The sequence below is a fragment of the Crotalus tigris genome, unplaced genomic scaffold, assembly GCF_016545835.1.
Source record: "Crotalus tigris isolate CLP2741 ecotype Arizona unplaced genomic scaffold, ASM1654583v1 scf7180000017611.44802233496:7321179, whole genome shotgun sequence".
Lineage (NCBI taxonomy): Eukaryota > Metazoa > Chordata > Lepidosauria > Squamata > Viperidae > Crotalus > Crotalus tigris.
Genome location: NW_024096511.1, coordinates 4,652,330 through 4,672,012, shown reverse-complemented (window position 1 = coordinate 4,672,012; position 19,683 = coordinate 4,652,330). Strand labels below are relative to the sequence as shown.

The following is a 19,683-nucleotide window of genomic DNA, read 5'->3' as shown; positions in this document are numbered from 1 at the left end:
CCACATCTGAAATTAACTATACATTCAGCTACCTTTGAAAAGTTGCATTAGAATTGCCACAGGAAACTGTCAAAGAGTAAGCAAGAAAATTTATTTATATTTTATCTATTCATTACATTTATATCCTGATGCAATCATGTAAGCTTCTTAGTGGCTTATATGATTTGTAGAAAATAATTAAAGTGTCCAGCTAAATCTAAATAAAAATATTTAAGATCAATTTACAATCCCACAAACACACGATGGACCAAAACAACACAAAGAAAAAAATCCAAATCCATCATATTTAAACTATGTACATACTTCACTGGATAAATGTAAATAGTAATCAGTCTATGAAATATTGCTGTATAATTATTTTCCTGATAGAATTAGTCTAATTTGACTTCTGCTGGAAAGCTTTTCCAAAGTGTAAGTGCCATTGCTAAAAAGTAGGACCTTCTATCTTTATCCAGTGTTTAGACATTTTGCCCAATAGGTCCTTATGATAGGGCTGATATTGGGCTGGTCTTGGGATAGCTAGATACCATCATAGGTCAAAATGAGCATTATAAATTGCACATGGAAGTCTATTGGAAGCAGGGCCCAAAGCACAGGCATAAAATGCTTCCAATAATGGGTGGCATTCTGGACCGAGGGTAGCTTCCAAGTGAGTTGGAAAGTTTCAAAGCAGTCCCATGTCGTATGAATTGCAGAAGTTCAACCAGGTTGTAATGAAGACATGAATTACTATGGCTAGTTTTTTTTAAAAAAATCAGGTTTGGCCAAAAAGTGTTTCACCAAGCAGAGTTCATCTATTGCCCCAGCAAAACCTGTGAGTTTAAAAGGGCCTCCATATCATAAATCTGGTGGCAGTGAAACTGGAATTCAGAGAAGATAGCAATAGCACTTAGACTTATGTAACCACTTCACAGTGTTTTACAGCCCTCTCTAAGTGGTTTACAGAATAGCATATTGCCCCCAACAATCTGAGTCTTCATTTTAGGCACCTCAGAAGGGTGGAAGGCTGAGTCACCCTTGAGCCATTCAGAATCGAACTCCTGGAGTGAGCAGTGAGTTAGCCTGCAGTACTGCATTCTAACCATTGCACCACCACGGCTTTCAGATCCTGATGGACAAATAGCCCATCTTATTTGTGTCCAATCTCTGTCCACTTCATTCTATCCAGACCCTGAGAACCTCCAGAAGGCATCAGTGGCATTTCCATTACAGCTTATGGGTGCAATGAAAAGTTTGGTTTCATATATTTGATAAATTGTACTCATGACTGCTAAATCACATCTCTCATTGGTTTCATGTAGATGTTAAAAAGTGGATCACTGATAGTTAATCCCCCAAGACATTAACCACTGAGCTGACCTCTTTTCCCTTATTACCACTGAAGGCAGAATGGTATCAGTTTCACAGTCTCCAATCCTTGCAGGTAATCTAGAAGAATACCATAGTGGAGACTGCTGGAACATCTGAAAGGACCAGAAAGGGTCACCTACCAGAGCACATTGTATCTGTTCTGTATCCAGGCCTAAGCCCTGACTGAAAGGAATTCAGACCTGCTTTTTATGAAGCACTGTAACTGATTTGCTACACATCTCAACAACTTCACCTAACAAGGAAAAAATGGAGATCATGTGAGCCAAGATCCAGCATTATCAGGGTTAAGGAAGAGAGCTTCTAGGCTGTGCAAATTTCAGCATTTTTGTAATAATTTTATATTGATCAACAACTGCTGTATGACTGGAGACAACACTTCAATGATTTTGGCTATGCTGACTGTTAGCTTTCATCCCCACACACCTGCAGGCACTACTCAGGAGAAAGCTGTTCTAGGATCCCAAACTAAACTTTTCAGCCCATTGCTAAATATTATTGCTTGCTTAAACATTTAAAAAAGGAGTTTCAAAAAGGAGGCTCTAAATTAATAATCACAGTGAACAGAGTTGTAACAATTGGGGAAAAAAAGATGGCATTAGATTCTCTTCTGAGGTTAGCCGTGGTTCCTGATTGCCTGTCGGGGTGATTTCAGTCATGCGCCTTTTTCATCAGAAAGCAGTGCTAAATTAATGCTAACTTGATACTTAGTTGACAGAGCAGGTCCTGCCTCTTAATTCAAAGCTCGGCTTAAAACTCAGCAGTTAGAATGTTTGGTTTTAACACTTTACATTTTTTTTTCTTTTGCTCATCTCAGTCCTCTGTGATCCATAAAATGCATCGCCTGAGGAACGTAAATACAAATGGATGTCTTTAAAACAGATGTGCTATTTATTCCAAGTTCTTCTTCTCCAAGAACTTGAAAATGGCTTCTCGTGATAATAAATCAGAAAAATACTGTAGTAAAATATAGTCATTTCCTGAGGAAATCTTACATTATAAAGCACTCTGAAACAGACCAATACATATCAAGCAGGATCATTTTGTGAGATGGTAAAATATGTTTTAGATGTATTTAAGCTGCATTGTGTCATTTCCATGAATGGCATCCATTTGTCTAAGACAGAGAGAAAGACAAAGTCTAATTTTGCCATTGCATACCTCAGGAAGTAAATAATGTGTGTGTGTGTGTGTGTGTGTGTGTGTGTGTGTGTATTACAATAATAAAAACTTATACAAACTAAACTCAGAAAGGAAAATAAAAAGAGTAAAAAGTCCAAAAAAGAAAAAAGGAAGAAAAAAGTGAAATAAAGAAAAAGAATAGAAATATGCAAATATGCAATCTTCATCTCAACAAGTATAAACAGGTTTGATGGCTCATCACCCCCTATAAGGTTACAAACAGATATTTCTTCTTCCCATAACTCATCCCTTATCTATAAACAAATACATAAAACATCAACTTTTCAACCCAAGAAGTTCATAAAGAGGTTTTTTTTAAAAAAAGTCTTATTTTAATCTTGATCAAACAAACCAACTTTATATTCTTTCCTTTCACTTCTGAAAGTCTTAATCTTTAGTTCATTCAGATATTGTCATAAGATTTGATCTTTTTGCAGTTGTTTGTCTCATAATATGGGTTTCTTTGAGATTTTAATAAGCCTCTTTTGTAAATCCAATGCAAACACATTATCCATACCTCTTGGTTTATTATTTGTGTTCACCTTTTAATTTTGAAAACTTCAGTGAGCTCCTTTTATATATCCAATGATGAGTGCTTATCCATATCATTTTTTTGTCTGCTACTTGTATTTCCACTTAGAATATCTTCTATAGCTTTAAGCCACACTTTTTAAATCCACTATTTCTGCATCAAGCGACATTGTTTTCACATCTGTCATTCTTTCATTAACAGCCTGATTATTGTTGATATGATTAGTAATGTATGGCCCCATTCTTCAAAGAGCTACTTTAATATTTCAAAGATTATATAGTTTTGTTGCATTTTGTAGGTCCAAATCCTAATCATAAGCAAAGTGAGTTCTTTTTTCTTTTTGCCTGGAATTTTTAGTTCCTCCAATGTCCAATTTAAATAATAAGGTCTCTATTCTCTGTTATGACGTACAGTAGACAAAATAATTCTGGCTGGGGAATTCTGGGAGTTGAAGTCCACATATCTTAAAGTTGCCAAGGATAAGAAACACTGGATTAGAGCAATTAATACAGCAAATAAAGATATTTCAGTTGTTTCTTTCTCCCTCTTTATTAACTCAAACCAATGTGTTACAACTTATCTGGAAAAAAATGGTTTAAGAATGAATGTAGAAATATTGCGATGCTTTCAGGTTTAGAAAATTTCCATGCATTTCAAAATTGCTGTTCCTTTACCATCTCCTTGCTTTCCAAATATTTTTAAAGAGTCAAGCAAATTCATGAAAATCTATCAGTTGATGTCAACCTAAGTAATAAGGTAACTCCTTTATGCTAGCAGATGGTAGGGAACAGCTGTTTGTGCCCTATTTGTGAACATAATAGGAACATTAAAAGATTATTGTTGGAAATAAGAAATAGGAAACTTTTAACAATATAGGATTTTAATCTATTTTAGTCTATTTCATTTTCACTTATATAATTTCTTCCTAATCTGAACTTTACATGGACATCCTACAAAGATGTTGTTGCTACTACCTTATATAAATTTCTATCAGTGTGATCAATGGTCAAGGACAAGGAAGGTTGTGGTTCAAAGTTATCAGGCCAAGCTTGGGAGGGTTCATTTATTTTCATATGCTAAGTGCATAGTTGTTACAATGACTGCCAAATATTCTTTCCAACATGCTGTATGCAAATGGATGAAAAAGATAATATTTTATAAACAAGATGGCTACATCATTGATTGGTTGCTTGATGTCTACAAGTCACAATTCAAATTCAAGGTGATCAGTAAAGAAAATGTTCCATAATGCAGTTTTGTGCAGTTTTAGCATTATAGTTCTCACCTTTGTGGAAAATGAAGCTGTTGGCCTGGAATAGATATCCAAAGAGCAGTTGCCACCAAATTCCTTTTTATGTAGTTGTCATAATTTTCTGTTGGGAAATCCCAGAAGTATTTAGTCACAGTAGCAACATAATAGTGTGAAATGTCCATTTTTCTACTTTTCTCATTTTAGTGCCAACTTGAAAATGCTGCCAAGGCACCATAAAAAAAATTAAACACCTTTAATTATTTCATCTGTTCCATTCGATAATTAGCAAATTCCAGAATGTCAGTTGGTGTTAATTGGCATTGTTCCATTGAAAAAAAAAAATCTTTTACCATACTAATGAAACATTTTCTTCTGGTTTCTGAGAGAGAGAAAAAAAATGTTATTCGTTTTTATTTCTTATTCTAACTCCATAACATTTAGAAACCTTTGTTGGTGTCTTGTGTTTGTTAAAGTTCACCAAATGAAAATTATGTCATCTCATTAATTCTTCATCTTCAGAATGGTACATTGACACCAGAAAAATATAGGCATATTCTTCCTTCATAGAAAATAAAGGGAATTTGTATTATATTGTGCAATTTAAGGTAATTTCTAGTGTTAAAAAAAGATATCAGTTTGTTTAATTTTAAATTGGAAAAGAGCTCTAAACTGGGATATTTTAGCATATATCAGGGTTGTCTTTGTATTGTGAATGGATTTGGGAACCGTACATTCAAGTTGGACAGAAATATTTGGGAGTGAGTCTCACTGAAATGGAGCACTTGGTCAACTTAGGCTCTAATTTATTGATGAACCTGATTAGAATTTAGATAGGAGACCATTTGGGACTGTAGACTAGGCTGGGTACTAAAATAATATTTCAAAAGAAGACAATGGCAAACTCATATTGTTGCAAAGAAAAAATTGTGGATTAAATAAAAATGAATAAAATAAACAAAAATGAAATCCAAGGTGAAACTCAGTTTGAAGGAGATTTTGCTTTCCAAACACCCATGATGTTTTTATCACTGACTATTTATATGTATAATACTGACAATAGGTTTGGATCTGGGGGGGGGGGTGCCTTTGGGGCAGTCTTGTATCCTGGCAACTATCTGGACAAGCCTCTGCAGTTTTAATGGAAAAGGTTTTTTTAAAAGTATGCCATTGCTTCCTCCCCAGGGCTGAGATGGAATGACTGGCCCAAGGTCACCCAGCTTGAGTGGGACTGTAACTCATCATCTCCCAGTGTCTAGTGCACAGATGTCAAACTCGCCACGTCACGTGACGTGTTGCGACATATCGGGACATTTTTGTTGCATTGCTGGAGCTGGGGTGGGTGTGGTCATCGTATGATGCAACTGGCCAGCGGGCCGGCAGTTTGACACCCCTGGTCTAGTGTAATGCCTTCAGCAATACACCAAACTGGCTCTCTTACAAAAGTATATTACATAAATATGCTTACAACTGTGTGAAATCCTTTTAACTTAATTATTTTACTGAAAATAATACTATCTCATTTTCCTATCTTATAATAAGGCTTGATTTATAAAGAAGGCTAACATATTCACACATTCACAGTTTATGCTTACAGTATATAATATTGTGTGTCACCCTAAGAAAGCAAGTACTGTAGGTTAGTTGTAGGGGGGTTCATCAAGTACTTTGTAGATTAATTGGAAAACCAACTGAAATCACAAATCATAATAAATATTGATTAAATGTTTCTAATCCCCATGCAGTATATGAAAATAGGAGTCTTCAGACAGAAATCATCTGCAGGTCTTGCACCTATGGGAAAAATGCTAGGATGTTAATGATGAATGCTCAGGATGAATGAATAGAAAAAAAATATTCTGCTACATTTCAAGATGTGCAGAAAGCTTGTTGAGTATAAGTTAACATCTGAATTATTTTTATTTTGCAAGGATGAAGCTAAGTGATAAATCCTGTGCAGTTTACTGAAACTTATTAGGTTTTTTTTGTATGGCTCAGAGTATAGTATAACACTAGTACAAGTTTCTCTTTCTTCCTCATTCAAATGTCTTAAAGATTGGTGAAGACATTTATAGAATCTCAAGTTTTAGTACATTAAAAAAACAATGAATTTACTTTTCAGTTAATATTGATGAGACAAGAATGAGCAACATGGCCAACAGTCCTGTGTGTTATCAGTAGGTTCTCTGATTATTTATTTATTCTGTTTATTTAACAGTTACTACAATAGTGTCCCTTTCATAAAGAGTACAATCCATTGCATTTAATGGTTATAGCATTGGAACTAATTGCCATTTTCGTGTTCTAAACCCTTATACTGACAGGGCTCAGACAATCTCTTTACTCATGGGGATGGAATTGAGTCAGCAAAAACTTTTTCATTTTGTGTTCAGTAGTTTACCTAGAACTTGGTCAGAGCAATAGTTCCCTAGCAGAACAGGATTTTCCATCTATTTTTTTTTTTTTTTTAGCATCATATATGAGATTCTGCTTTAAACATGCTTTTTAGATGATTTAAAGCCAAATCATACAGTAGAATCAGATTTGGTTGTGTGGAATCAGCCTGCGAGGCCAATGAAACAGCTAAAGGAAAATAATATAGATAATTCTGATGGCTTCTTTTTATTCTTTCAGATATTCCAGATTGCATATGTCATTGTAAAAGCAGCTAATGCACCACGGCCTGGAAACTGGATTTTGGAGCGTTCATTAGATGGTAACAACTATCAGCCCTGGCAGTATTATGCTCTCACAGACACAGAATGTCTGACTCGTTACAACATCAGTCCTCGCACTGGGCCTCCTTCTTATGCAAAAGATGATGAAGTTATATGCACTTCGTATTATTCCAAAATCCATCCTCTAGAAAATGGAGAGGTAAGATGATCATTGCTGTTACCAAAGTAGCAATCAGCTGCCCTGTTGAATATGTATGTGACCTCATCAATTCATGTATATCCCATAAAGTTCATCAGATAAAGCATTTTCAAATATTCTTATAATATGCCTTATGGGATTTGAGAGGAAAAGTTATTTCCTCCCAACAATACTTGAGAGATGTTTTGAATAACACAGAACTATGAATAGACACATCTAGATATGGTTAAGAACAGGGAAATTAAGGATCCTTTTGTGATTCTCCAGCATCCTACAGAGATGGTCTCCAAGACTAGCTGCTTCATAGACGTTTTAGTTTAGATCAAAAGAAAGGGGTTTTGTGCAGTAAATAAAGCTGATTAAATTCAGAAATACATTTATATTGAGTTTCCCCAATGTGAAATGTTCCCACTGAGGTATAGAGAGTACAGAAGGAGACCTTGATGAAAATCTGCAGGAATCATTATCTAGGCAAAATGGGCTGAAATATTTTTTTTTAAAGTCCAGAATCAAGAATTGACATTTGAGAAACACCTGAAACAGACATCTCTTTAATTCATGGAAATATAAGTAGGAGAAAGTACAGCACAGTCAAATTGGCATGATTCTGCCATTTTTATTTAGCCTTCCTGTGGGTCTGATATAGAAATGTCTGAAGAGTTTCAGATTAAAGAGTTTCAGATTGTAACACTAAGATTTACTCAAAATAGCACAGAAAAATGTGAAAAAAAAATTCTAAAGATTCCTGAGGGTCAAGTAAGAAAAACAAATTGAATCAGAAAATGTTTTACTGTGTGTGAAATGGTTACATTATCTTATTAATTCGATGTTACAGGAATCTTAATTGGGCACTAGTTATATTAAGATCAGTAGCATTTCTGACATTTGTATGCTTCAAAGTTGGAGGTAACAGAACAGATGGAACATGCACTGAATTCTGAATTGCATCTAGAGAGAAAACCACCTTTGACCTATGCTTTTTTAAAAAAAAGAATGTAAAAGAAAATATATTCATTCAATAATAATATTGTGGTTGCAGAAAATCTTCTTCTATTTCTTCTATTTAATGAAATGTTAAAAATGCTCACTAAAGATCATATTACAGTCCTATAAAAATAATAATTCTGTTACAATGTAGCTCTGCTGGTTGATTATTCATTTCTTTTTATTAGTCATTATTTCTCCAAAGCTACTTTGTTAATTTTCAGCAGTTTTACAATATATACCTGTAGATCTTCATTCAATGTTATAAATATTTCTTTTCAAATGCATATTCTAGGTCTCTTCATAATTACTTGTGAGTTTATTCCCTATATCAATATAATCATATGTCTACACAATTTCAGTTCTCCCAAACAAATATTTCAATATGTAATGCAATCTAAAACATTAGAAATGTTGTAGTTGCATGAATTAGTTGTTTTTATTTTTTTAAAATAACTGATTCATTTGGCCAGAGTAATGAGACATTGCATTGCAGTTTAAAATTGTGAATTACAACTGTGATGTTTGTCACCATACATCATTCAAATTAATTTATTATTCTTATTGAAAGCTTATACTTTGCCAAATGCATTCCTTCTCTTTCTTTACTTTACAGATCAGGGTATTCTTTCTTGTCATCTCAAATTGTTGGCGTGCACTCTTATATTAGGCACTTCAGTCTAAAGCTTAAATATCTATTACAGTTGTGAGTATTAGAAATCTGTTGATAGTTTGCTGTACATGGCGGGGACATGGTATTTTGTTCAAAGTGACAATTTTCTGGTTTCTCTTCACCTCAGCCTCTTTTATGAGTTTTTAAGTGTGCATGACAGTAGACAATCTAGCTGATTTTGCCACCTGTCTGGAGATGATATGCTTTGACTGGGTGCCATTATACTCACAAGCAATCCATTAACCTTTGACAGTGATGAGGAAAAGGTGGCTATTAGTGTAGAGATAGCAATTTTCTTGCTTCTACTGAGATTCATGAAACAACACGTTCCAGGCCTTATATACAGCTATGTTGGTGCTGAGGGCACAACTGTGAATTGTTCTTCATTTTGACCTCATAATAATCTACTCATGGCTTTTCCCCTTTCAGTTATTCTGCTGATATGGGAGATTCTTCCTCAGTACTTGGAGCTATGTTATTTTGGTTATTTTTTTAGTTATGTCTTATTAATATAGCAAAGTTTTTAACCAAAAACAATGTTACTTTTTTTTCCTTCCTGAAAGAATTATAAGTGACTAATAGGAAAAAAAAGAAAGTACAGTATAAATTAGATTTGAAGTTAGCAATTTGCAATATCCTTAAATTTATAAGAATGGAAAGACTGAATCATATTTCTTAGCTTTTGTTTTAACCAAGCAATTTCAGTTTGGTGTGGGTTTTAGGTTTGTTACTGGATTTTATGAGAGTCTAATATTAAAAAGTATATGCACTATCAATTCTAAGGAGCCTGCAATTTTTTTTTGTTTGTTTGTTTTTCTTGCACCTCTTGACTCCTACCAACTGCCTGGACAGTTTTTTGGGCAAGATTTTGGAAGTGGTTTGCCGTTGCTTCCTTCCTAAGACAGAGAATAACGGGTCTCAGGTCACCCAGATGGCTTTGTGCCTAGGGTGGAACTAGAACAGTGTTTCTCAACCTTGACAATTTTAAGACATGTGGACTTCAATTCCCAGAATTCCACAGCCAGCAATGCTGGCTGTGGAATTCTGGGAGTTGAAGTCCACATGCCTTAAAATTGTCAAGGTTGAGAAACACTGAACTAGAACTCATGGTCTCCCAGTTTCAAGCCTGGTGCCTTAACCACTACACCAACCTGACTCTCCTGTTGTTATTACCTCTGTTTTAATAAATGTGCAACAATAGAATTGCCTGAACTGTATATGTAAACAGGTGCAAATATCTTATTGCCAAACGTTCAGTCCTGTGAATGTATCCTGCCTAGTTGTGGTTTCTGATTATGCAGGAATACAATCCCCACAATCAGCTGAAGTCTTGTCTATCCATCCAAGTTTATACTGTGCAAGTAAAAAATGCTTTTCATATTCAGTATTGAACTGGAAGAAGTAAAGTCTGATACAATGGGGCCAAATTCCCGAATGTGAGGCTAACCCCTATAATCTTGTGTCCCTTATTTCTTTGCTTTATAGAAGCAGGTTATTATCAGAATAGAACTATAAATAACAAGAGGAATATGGTATATTCTAGCACCAAAGTTCTATATTTTTTTTCCTGCTGGTCACAGATGTGTAACTGCTCTCAGATTACCTTTTTTGATAGTTTAATAAAAATGACAAATTCTCAAAAGTATTGTAAGTTGTTTCTGATTCTTGTGATTTTCATTAAGCTAAAAAGTAGAAATTAATAAATACCACAGGAATTTTTCCTTCATTTAATTTATACTATTACCATCATTATTTGCATTTAATTTATTTCTTTATAAAAGTCTAATTTTAAACTGAGTTCCTATGGTTTACAGCTAGACTTAATATAAACCCCAAGAAATCACTAATATTTAATTACCACTAGCTCAAGCCAACAAAATGATTATATAAAAAGTGTTACCGAGTTTTTACTCTAGGCAAATGTTGGAAAATATGATATTTATTTCTCTTCGTTTCTCTAAAACTTTTAGCAACTAAAATGTTTAGAAAATATGTGTTTGTCCTTTCTTTAAAAATATATATCAGGTTTTTGGTATGTCACCCATTCCAAATATTTAATACTTAGAGTAGACTCATTGAAAGAAATAGGTAATAAATTAAGTCTTGGGTAATTCATTGATTTCAGTTGGTTTGCTCTTGATATGGCTGTGTCTGAATGTAATCCTGTAATAATAAACTGGCAACAGAAACACACTGCTACCAAAGGCAGTAGTAACAGCCTAACTTTAAGATCAACTTTGTAAATATACAACAGGATGGAAGGCTGAAACAACCTTAAGCTGGTCAGAATCGTGGCAGTGAGCAGTGATTTACCCTGGAATACTGCATTCTAACCATTGTGCCACCACAGCTCATATTTTAGATAATCTGCATGTATTTTAATAGCAATAGCAATTAGACGTATATATAGCCCCATAGTGCTTTACAGCACTCACTGGGCAATTTACAAATGTCAGCATATTGCCCCAAACAGTCTGGGTCCTCATTATACTGACCTTGGAAGGATGGAAGGCTGAGTGAGCTGATCAGGATTGAATTCCTAGCAGTAGGCGGAGTTCGCCTGCAGTACTGCATTCTAACCCAGAGGTCCCCAACCCCTGGTCCGTGGGCTGGTATCGGGGCGTGGCATGCTAGCAACTGGGCCGCACAAACAAAGCCCCATCTGTGGAATGCAGGCAGCACACAAAACCACGCTAATTCTGGTCTGCAGAAAAACCTCTCTCCAAGTAACCGGTCCCTGGTGCTCAAAAAGTTGGGGACCTCTGTTCTAACCACTGCACCACTATGGCTCCTGGTTGTGGGGCATCATGAAGCATCTTTGTATTTATTTTAATCAAAGTCAGTATGATTCTCCCATAAGGACAGAGAGAAAAGAATATCTCCATGGAGGCAGATAGAATATTAATGTAATATTGATTCTTTGTAAGAACAAGAGAGCAACAAAAGCGGGGGCTAGATATAAAACAGAGAGAGTCAGGCAAGGACATTGTATTTTGGAGATTGGTCAAACATGAGTGTGTGTGTGTGTGTGTGTGTGTGCGCGCGCGCTTATATGTAAATTGTTCCATTTTATAACCAAAAGACATATTCCAAAATAAAGATATCTAATCAGTTTCCAACTTCCACTTTGAAAATAAAAGATGGCCAGATCTTAAATATGAATTATGCATTTTTATATTCTCTCTTATTATTATTATTACCGTATATTCTGCCGTATAAGGCGACCTGGCGTATAAGATGACCCCCGTCTTCGGTGCCAAGTCACATGCCTAGAAAGTCGTCTTATACGGAGGAAACTACCGTAATTTCCGGCGTATAAGACAACTCGGCATATAAGACAACCCCCGACTTCGGCGCCGTTTTCTGCCCTTTCAAAAGTCATCTTATACGCCGGAAAGTACGTTATTATTATTGTTGTTGTTGTTATTATTATTATTATTATTTCTATTTCCTAATTCTATATACTGAGAAATTAATTTCCTTATTCGCATATAGCTACTTTGTAAGAATCGCTCAGTTTGCACTATTCAAAATTGTTATAAGTGATTAAATTTATGCAGATGAATGATCCAATTTGAAGAATAGAAATTCATAAAGCAGCTCATCCTAATTTTCCTGTCTTGCATAGCAATAGTGTTACGAGTCCTTTTAACATGTTTGCTTTGAGTGTCACATTGAACAATAGTACCACCAGCCACAGATGTCGGGTCAGATATATGTAAAACTGGGTGAGAGAGAAATTAACCTCCCAATCTCTGTGCAGGGATTCTGGCCCCCATGTGACCAAATATTTAGGGAGAATTGCAAAAAAGAAAAGATTCCATAGAAGTTGTGGAAGTGAGGAAGCTCAGCAAAGAGCAGTTTATTTGATCAACTGTTGTCCTATTCATGAAGAGATCACTAACCAGATTTAACTTAAAACTACAGATGAGTGTATCATGTGAATATGTCCAACTGGTGAACGTAGAACTGTGCATTTGTGGGTCCAGTGGAGTAACTGTGAAGATCAGCCCAAACCCAGTTGCTATGTACTTATGACATTTTGTGTTCTGTACCATGAAACAATATAATTCCAACACTATTAGAGATTGTGCTATGGGCTTCTTCTTTCTACCATGGCACTTCATATAGGTTAAATTATTAACATTTCCTGTTATATATTATTTCCCCCCAAAAGTTTCTAGGAACTAAAAAAATATTATTTGTTAGTAATTTTTTTAACAGCTTTGCAATGATTATTAAGATGAATGCCGTAAGAGTATTAGTATGATGGATAATATTTCTATTTACTTAGTCAAAGGAGACAAAGCAAGTTGGAAGCAGAGCATATTAACAGAAGCCTAGAAGTAAGACAATCAGGAAAACAAGTTGTATTCTCTGACCTTTTGTGAGTTGATGTGTTACAGATTGTAATTTTAATTATATATAACATCTGCATCTTTTATTTTTGATGGATAATCTGTAGACTTTGTGGCTTTCTCCAAATTCATAATATCATCTCCTTTCCAATAAAATAGAAATATAACTCTAAAGTAGACCGGGGGTCCTCAACCTTGGCAACTTTAAGACTTGTGGACTTCAAAGCAAAGCTGGCTGAGGAATTCTGGGAGTTGAAGTCCACAAGTCTTAAAGTTGCCAAGGTTGAGGACCCCTGGTCTAGAAGATAATTTCCAGTTCCTATAATACTGATTGAACAAGTGTGCTGGTCTTTAATTTGGCTTACTTAATAGAAGCTTCAGGGCACACAATTAGAGATTGGGACAATTTTAATTATTCATAAATTGTTCCAGGAGATAAAAAAAACTGTACAGGAAACATGTGGCAGTGTTCTTCTTAATTAAAAATATTACAGTCTTCAGATGCAAGATTTTTATGCTGTAGTTGTATCATAGCTTTCATTTCCCATATATCATCTGCAAACAGCTGGATCCATTTTAAGTTCCTTTAAAAATAATGAAGTCTGGACTGTCTTTTAAAACTAATTTTTTTGACTGTAACTTGTTCCTAAACTATACTAATGTAGATCAATAATGTAGGAGTTCCGAACACTGGGACTTTTTGATGCCTCCCTATTAGATGTCCTTCATGCCCTACTGCTTGAATAGTCATTCAAGGCAAGTTTGGCCAACAGAGCAAGGCATAGAGAGAAGGAGACAGGAACTTACAAATGAACTGTAAATCCAATCCTCCCTCAAAGCCTGACTTAATCCTTTCAAACTGGGAGTTTCAACTTGTCAGTATCTTAAGGTCAAAGGGCAAAATATCTACAAATACTTAAAATGGAAAATGTATTCATCCCAGCATGAATGGAAAAATTGCTGTGACATTTCCCTGTCAGATAAGATTTGATGAATTTGGCAAATAAAGTTCCTTCAAACATAAATGTCTGAATTCCAGAGAGCTGTGGTTGTTGGGTGGTCTAAAATTCTAGAAATACTCAATATTTAACTAGTATTTGAAAATTCTCAGCTTAATGTTTCAATTCTAATCAATGATTTTTTTTTCTCAGCTTTAAATGTCATGGCTTTCTTTCTTGAGCTAGTGAATACAATGCAGATTTCTCTCTACTGAGTACCACTATAATATTAAATGTCAGATGAGAAGTCTGGCACAATCCAAAATGAAATGTTGCTCCTTCTTTATTTAACTCTGTTCACTAATCCCTGATCCCCAGGTTTGCTAAAGGAGAATTTAATTAAATATATCAGTTAGAGTATTAATCCATTTTCCAAGATGGCAGGTATCAGAACAGAAATAAAAGAGTCTCATCTTTTATTGGTTGAATTTATGTATGGTTAATTTGAGTCCAGTGGTGGGATTCAACTATGTGAACAACCGATTCTCTGTGTGGATGCTGCTTCCAGAAGTCCACTCTGGGCCTGGGCAACAAAAAATTAGCTACCGGTTCTGCCAAAGTGGTGTGAACTGGCTGAATCCCACCTCTATTTGAGTCTCATGTTGAATCCTGAAAATAAATAGTAACATAAACTGTAAAGGGGGATGATTGATCATTGTCATAGAGCATTGTCGCAGAGATGAAAGAGCAGTAGATAGCAGGGAACTATGTCTTTCCAATAGTTATGTTCCTAAGTAACTTGGTTTTATCATTTGGGCTGACCAATACCTAGCAGGCTTGGGATGGGATCCTATGTGATAAAATCCTCTGTTCAACAGCTCTCAGGTATTAAAACAATTTCCTCAGCTGCCTGACTGCTTAATTCCTGTTTGACTGACTGGAAATACCTGATCTGCTGAACCTGATACCCAGAACTTTATCAAAATTGGATTCTGTCTTGACTACCAAATCTTTACTGCCAAAACAAAGATAATCACCAGGGGTTTGTATATCTTTACTGCCACTGAATTTTAGTTCAGATGTTTAGTTTAGTTCAGCCCCTATATGGAAGCTAAAGTCTTATAGATGGATCTAATCCCCACTATTAGTTTTCAAGCAGGACTGCTACTCTCTGTTTCTAGCTTTGCTGGTCTGACCTCCAGCTTCAAGTTATACACGTGGTCAGAAGTTCCTTCTGTGTTGTTAGTGAAAGGACAATAGGCATCATGTGTGGCTTATGGTAAGGACAGCCAAGAAGATTATAGAAAAGTCACTCCCTGGTATTCAGGATGCTGCTTATAAGCGCTCTGTGCTTATTGCTCAAAGCATTGTTAGAGACCTCACACATCCACTTTACGGTCTGTTTCTGTTGCTCCCCTCTGGGAGGAGGTTTCAAAGTGTTTCTAAGAGGACTACCAGATTCTGTAATAGCTTTGTTCCCTATGCCATCCATCTGGTAAACTCGCAAGTTTCATTTTTCTCACCATGCACATGTATACATAATCCAAACTAGACTGTGTTGTTTCTCTGTGTCATATAATACATGTGGGTATATGCATAATTCTGTATTTATTTATCTATCTATCTATCTATCTATCTATCTATCTATCTATCTATCTATCTATTTATTTAATTTGTCATATTTATGTAGTGTATATCGGAGGTGATGATCCTTTGAGAGCTGAATGCAAAAAAATTTCATTTTAATGTATGCCAATTAGTGTACATTCATAGTGACAATAAAGTTATTTTATTCTAGCTAGTGGGGGGGTCTAGATCTTGGGTGTCAAACTCAATTGCATCACATGATGTATCGTGACGTATTGTGCCTTTTTTTTTGCCTTTGCAGAGCTGGGGTGGGCATGGCCTGCATATGACACATCCGGCCAGCAGGCTGCCAGTTTGACACCCCTGGTCTAAATATTCTCCTGCTCCTCATTTTGAGCAACTGAATGGTAGAAAAGGGAGAGGAACATTTTTACTCTTCCATTTGGATCCATGAAAAATTATCCAGGACATATTTTCCACATGTGAGTTTGGTAAAGGAAGTGGAAAGAAAATAAGCAGAAAGGGGCATAGTACCTTCTCTTGTTGTTCTTTTGAAAATCAGAAGCTATACTTTGGCCACCTCTTACAAAGAGAACCTTTACAAAATGTTTTATAGATGGCATCTCCCACCCACAAGATTGTCTAAAATGTATACCAATGTCTCCCCTAAATGTTGGAAATGCAATTTGAAAAGTGGAACTTACTATCATATGTGGTGGGAATGCACGCGAGCTCGTGATTTTTGGAACAGGATTAAAATTTGGTTGGAAGAAATATTAGAGCAAGCGGTAGAACCAAAACCAGAACTCTTTCTATTAGGTTTAACTACGCAAAAACATGACAAAGGCGTATTTTATTTAATGCTACACATTTTAACGGCCTCCAGGCTGGTTTTTGCTCAAAATTGGAGGAACAAGGAAACCCCAACGGAAGAAGAGATCCTGCATAAAATTTTAATATGTGCTGAGATGGACAGGCTTACAATGATTATGAAAGACAAAACGGAACACGAATACTTCGAAATCTGGGGCAAATTTTACCGCTGGTATGAATTAAGAACTGCTCGGACTTCAAACTAATGGTAGAACTAAAAGATATACATAACTGTACATATAATTGTATATATAATTGTATTGTATAAAAGATGAGGTTTATATAGAGGTTAAGAACAAAAAATTATAAAATTATAAAATTTTTGTACTATGATAGGAACTGATAGAAAAATTCACTCTGGAATGTCATGTTTGTCCATTGTTGTTTTAATTGTATTAATGAATAAAAATTAAAAAAAAAAAAAAAGAAAATCAGAAGCTAAACCTTTCCTTTTTCTGCCTGATTTGAATCTTAATATAAAAAACTGACAGTGTAACTGCACAGTTTCTGCATTCACCTCAGCCTTGGGGTATCAGTGGTATGTCAAAATAATGGGTGCAAGCCAGGTTGATGGAAATTCCACCCCTTTTAACATGCACGAAATGCATGCAGATTGTCAAAAAGGACCGGAGCTTTGATGGTCTTGCCATCCCCACTACTTTGACATCGGGGACCCTTCCTATAGAAGACCCTTCCCCTGCTTCTGCCAAATTTTGCATTGGAGAAGAGGTCAAACTACAAGGAAAGCAAAAGTTCTACTTTAAGTAAGGAAGCTCTCTTAGGATTGAAATCCTAAGCAGTATTATTAGAAAGAAAATAACATTGAGGTTGCTTTTGAGTAAATATCCTCTGAGTTATAGTTACTTTGTAAGACTTTTTGCATATAACTTTTCAAAGAGAATTTTGAAGTTAAAGAGAGAGTAATCAAGATTCTTAACATACAAAATCAACTTTCCAAAAAGCCTTTCAACTTGCAAAAAAGAGAGAAAAGACAAAAAGATGAGCAACTGCACTCCTATATTACATATGAAAATAAATATCTGGAAACAATTATTGCTGAAAAAGAAGACGACGGAAACAGATTTGCTGCTACCTCTTGGGAAAATCTGAAGCGAAGCTCTTTCTGCTGCTTTCCTTTCCATTTTGGCTTTCTATTCCAGAAGGTGTATAATAATTAATGTCATTAGTGGAAAACAGAGCAATGATTAATAACTCTGATTCAGAGGGCTGCTTAGGATAATATGGTTCAAATGATGTGAAATATAACCACTAACCAAGTACACACGGAACAATTTGTTCTGAACAATTTGGCACCACAGAAGGGTGAAAAGGTTTCAGTCTTCTTATAATAGTGCCATGAGCAGCACTTGCCATGTAGAAAAAGGCAAAAATCTGTGGATAATGTTTTCTGAAACATATAATATCACATTTGCAAATTTATTGCCATTTCTTTAGGCCATGATAGCAGTATGCAGTTGTTGGGCTTCAAACATGATGGCTTTTGACTTACTTATTTCTTCTGATTGGTCACCATGAGAACCAGGATTCTTCTACTGTGTTATTTCTTATGAGAGCATCCTACCACACAAATAGTTATAAATCTGAGTTTCTCATAGCCAGACGTATTTTTATGAATACATCTTAGAAATGAAATGCCTGAAGCATTTACAAAGTAAGCTTAGACTGTGTAGTCTAGTTTTTACTTCATAAGCTAATATAAACTTAATATTACTTAATATTCACAGGTATCCATAGGGGGCAAGTGATGACACATGATTCATATCATGACACAAATAACACAGCGCATGTACTTATGACAGATGTTTTGGTGTAAATATTAAATTGTGACATGACACATGTTGTCAGCATAACTTTTTGCCTATAGGAAGTGAACATAGCTTACTACAGGCACCACTAGACATACTAAACTATTGCTGTGAGTGATTTAAAACCGGTTTGGATTACAGTTTATAATCAAAGTGCAGAATACAGCCCTTAGTATTTGAAACAGTAAATTTATGTGTGTTTGAATATTCTTGAGAGGACAAATCTAGCCTGAGCAAGTTGTAGTAAATCAGTTTTGTAACTTAACAGAAAAAAAAGATTATTGCAGGAAGAACCTGGAAGTAACTCTTTACATGCTTACAGGAAGAGAAGTAAGAAGGGAATACTCCCATGCATGATTATTTAGAAAATCAAGGTAGCAATGAGAAGTCAGGTTCAATTAAAAAAAAGAGGAGACACAGAGTAAATCCTATAGAAGCTTGTATAAAGTAGGCAGTGCTGAAAAGTAATCACCATTGAAGTCATAAGTGCCACTGAAATCACATTTCCAAAACTTATTCTTGCTGGCTCAGGGACCAATCCCAAATTCCCATCAGGTCTTAAATGGTTGTCAATTTCAGGGCAAAACCTTCATGAGTCAGTCTGACAGCATCATTGTTAATAGCAATATTTCCCTTCAGTGACTCCCTCTTCTTGGTCATCTCTTACATACTGATATTTGATGTCGGTGTACTTTGTGCTGGATACGTTCCTGATCATCTATTCCAAATTCCATTAATAGTTTGTGTACTGCCATATTCTTATCATAGTTTTACTGTATACAGGTGGAAGGTAGGGCAACAAATTATTCCTATTTGCTTGGCCAACTGATCACCTCACTTCCAGAGAGTTATGCTCTGTCCTGCTATTGACTGGAAATTGGAGATCTAGATTGGCCAGACTATTAAGATACCTGCCCAATGTCTTGTTTCTAATCCAATCTGCTTTGGTTGGTCTGTTCATCTTCCTATACAGGATTCCAACTGCAGCACCAGTGTCTAGCCTTGTAACTGAGGCTACATATAGGAGCTTTCCAGCTTCCCATGCTATAAATTTAACCAATTTCTAGGGCTGCATTTCAATCCAGATAGTTAATTTTTTTGGAAGATATCTTTCATAAACAACTCCCCATTTTCATCCACATAACAGTGATGATGGTTTTTAAAACCATGTGATTTTTTTTATTTTTTAAGATTTTTTTTATTTCACATATTATTTTTAGAAATAACTCAATATGG

General features: G+C 35.4%; 1 protein-coding gene across 11 annotated transcripts in view; it reads left to right on the top strand.

Moving 5' to 3' along the window:
- Positions 1 to 19,683, top strand: part of LAMA2 (laminin subunit alpha 2) — a 471,875-nt gene that overhangs the window by 113,086 nt on the left and 339,106 nt on the right. For all 11 annotated transcript variants that reach the window (XM_039324668.1, XM_039324684.1, XM_039324648.1 and 8 more), the window contains exon 4: positions 6,966 to 7,208. In XM_039324668.1, the coding sequence (XP_039180602.1) occupies positions 6,966 to 7,208 (243 nt within the window). The remainder of the gene's footprint in view (positions 1 to 6,965; positions 7,209 to 19,683) is intronic.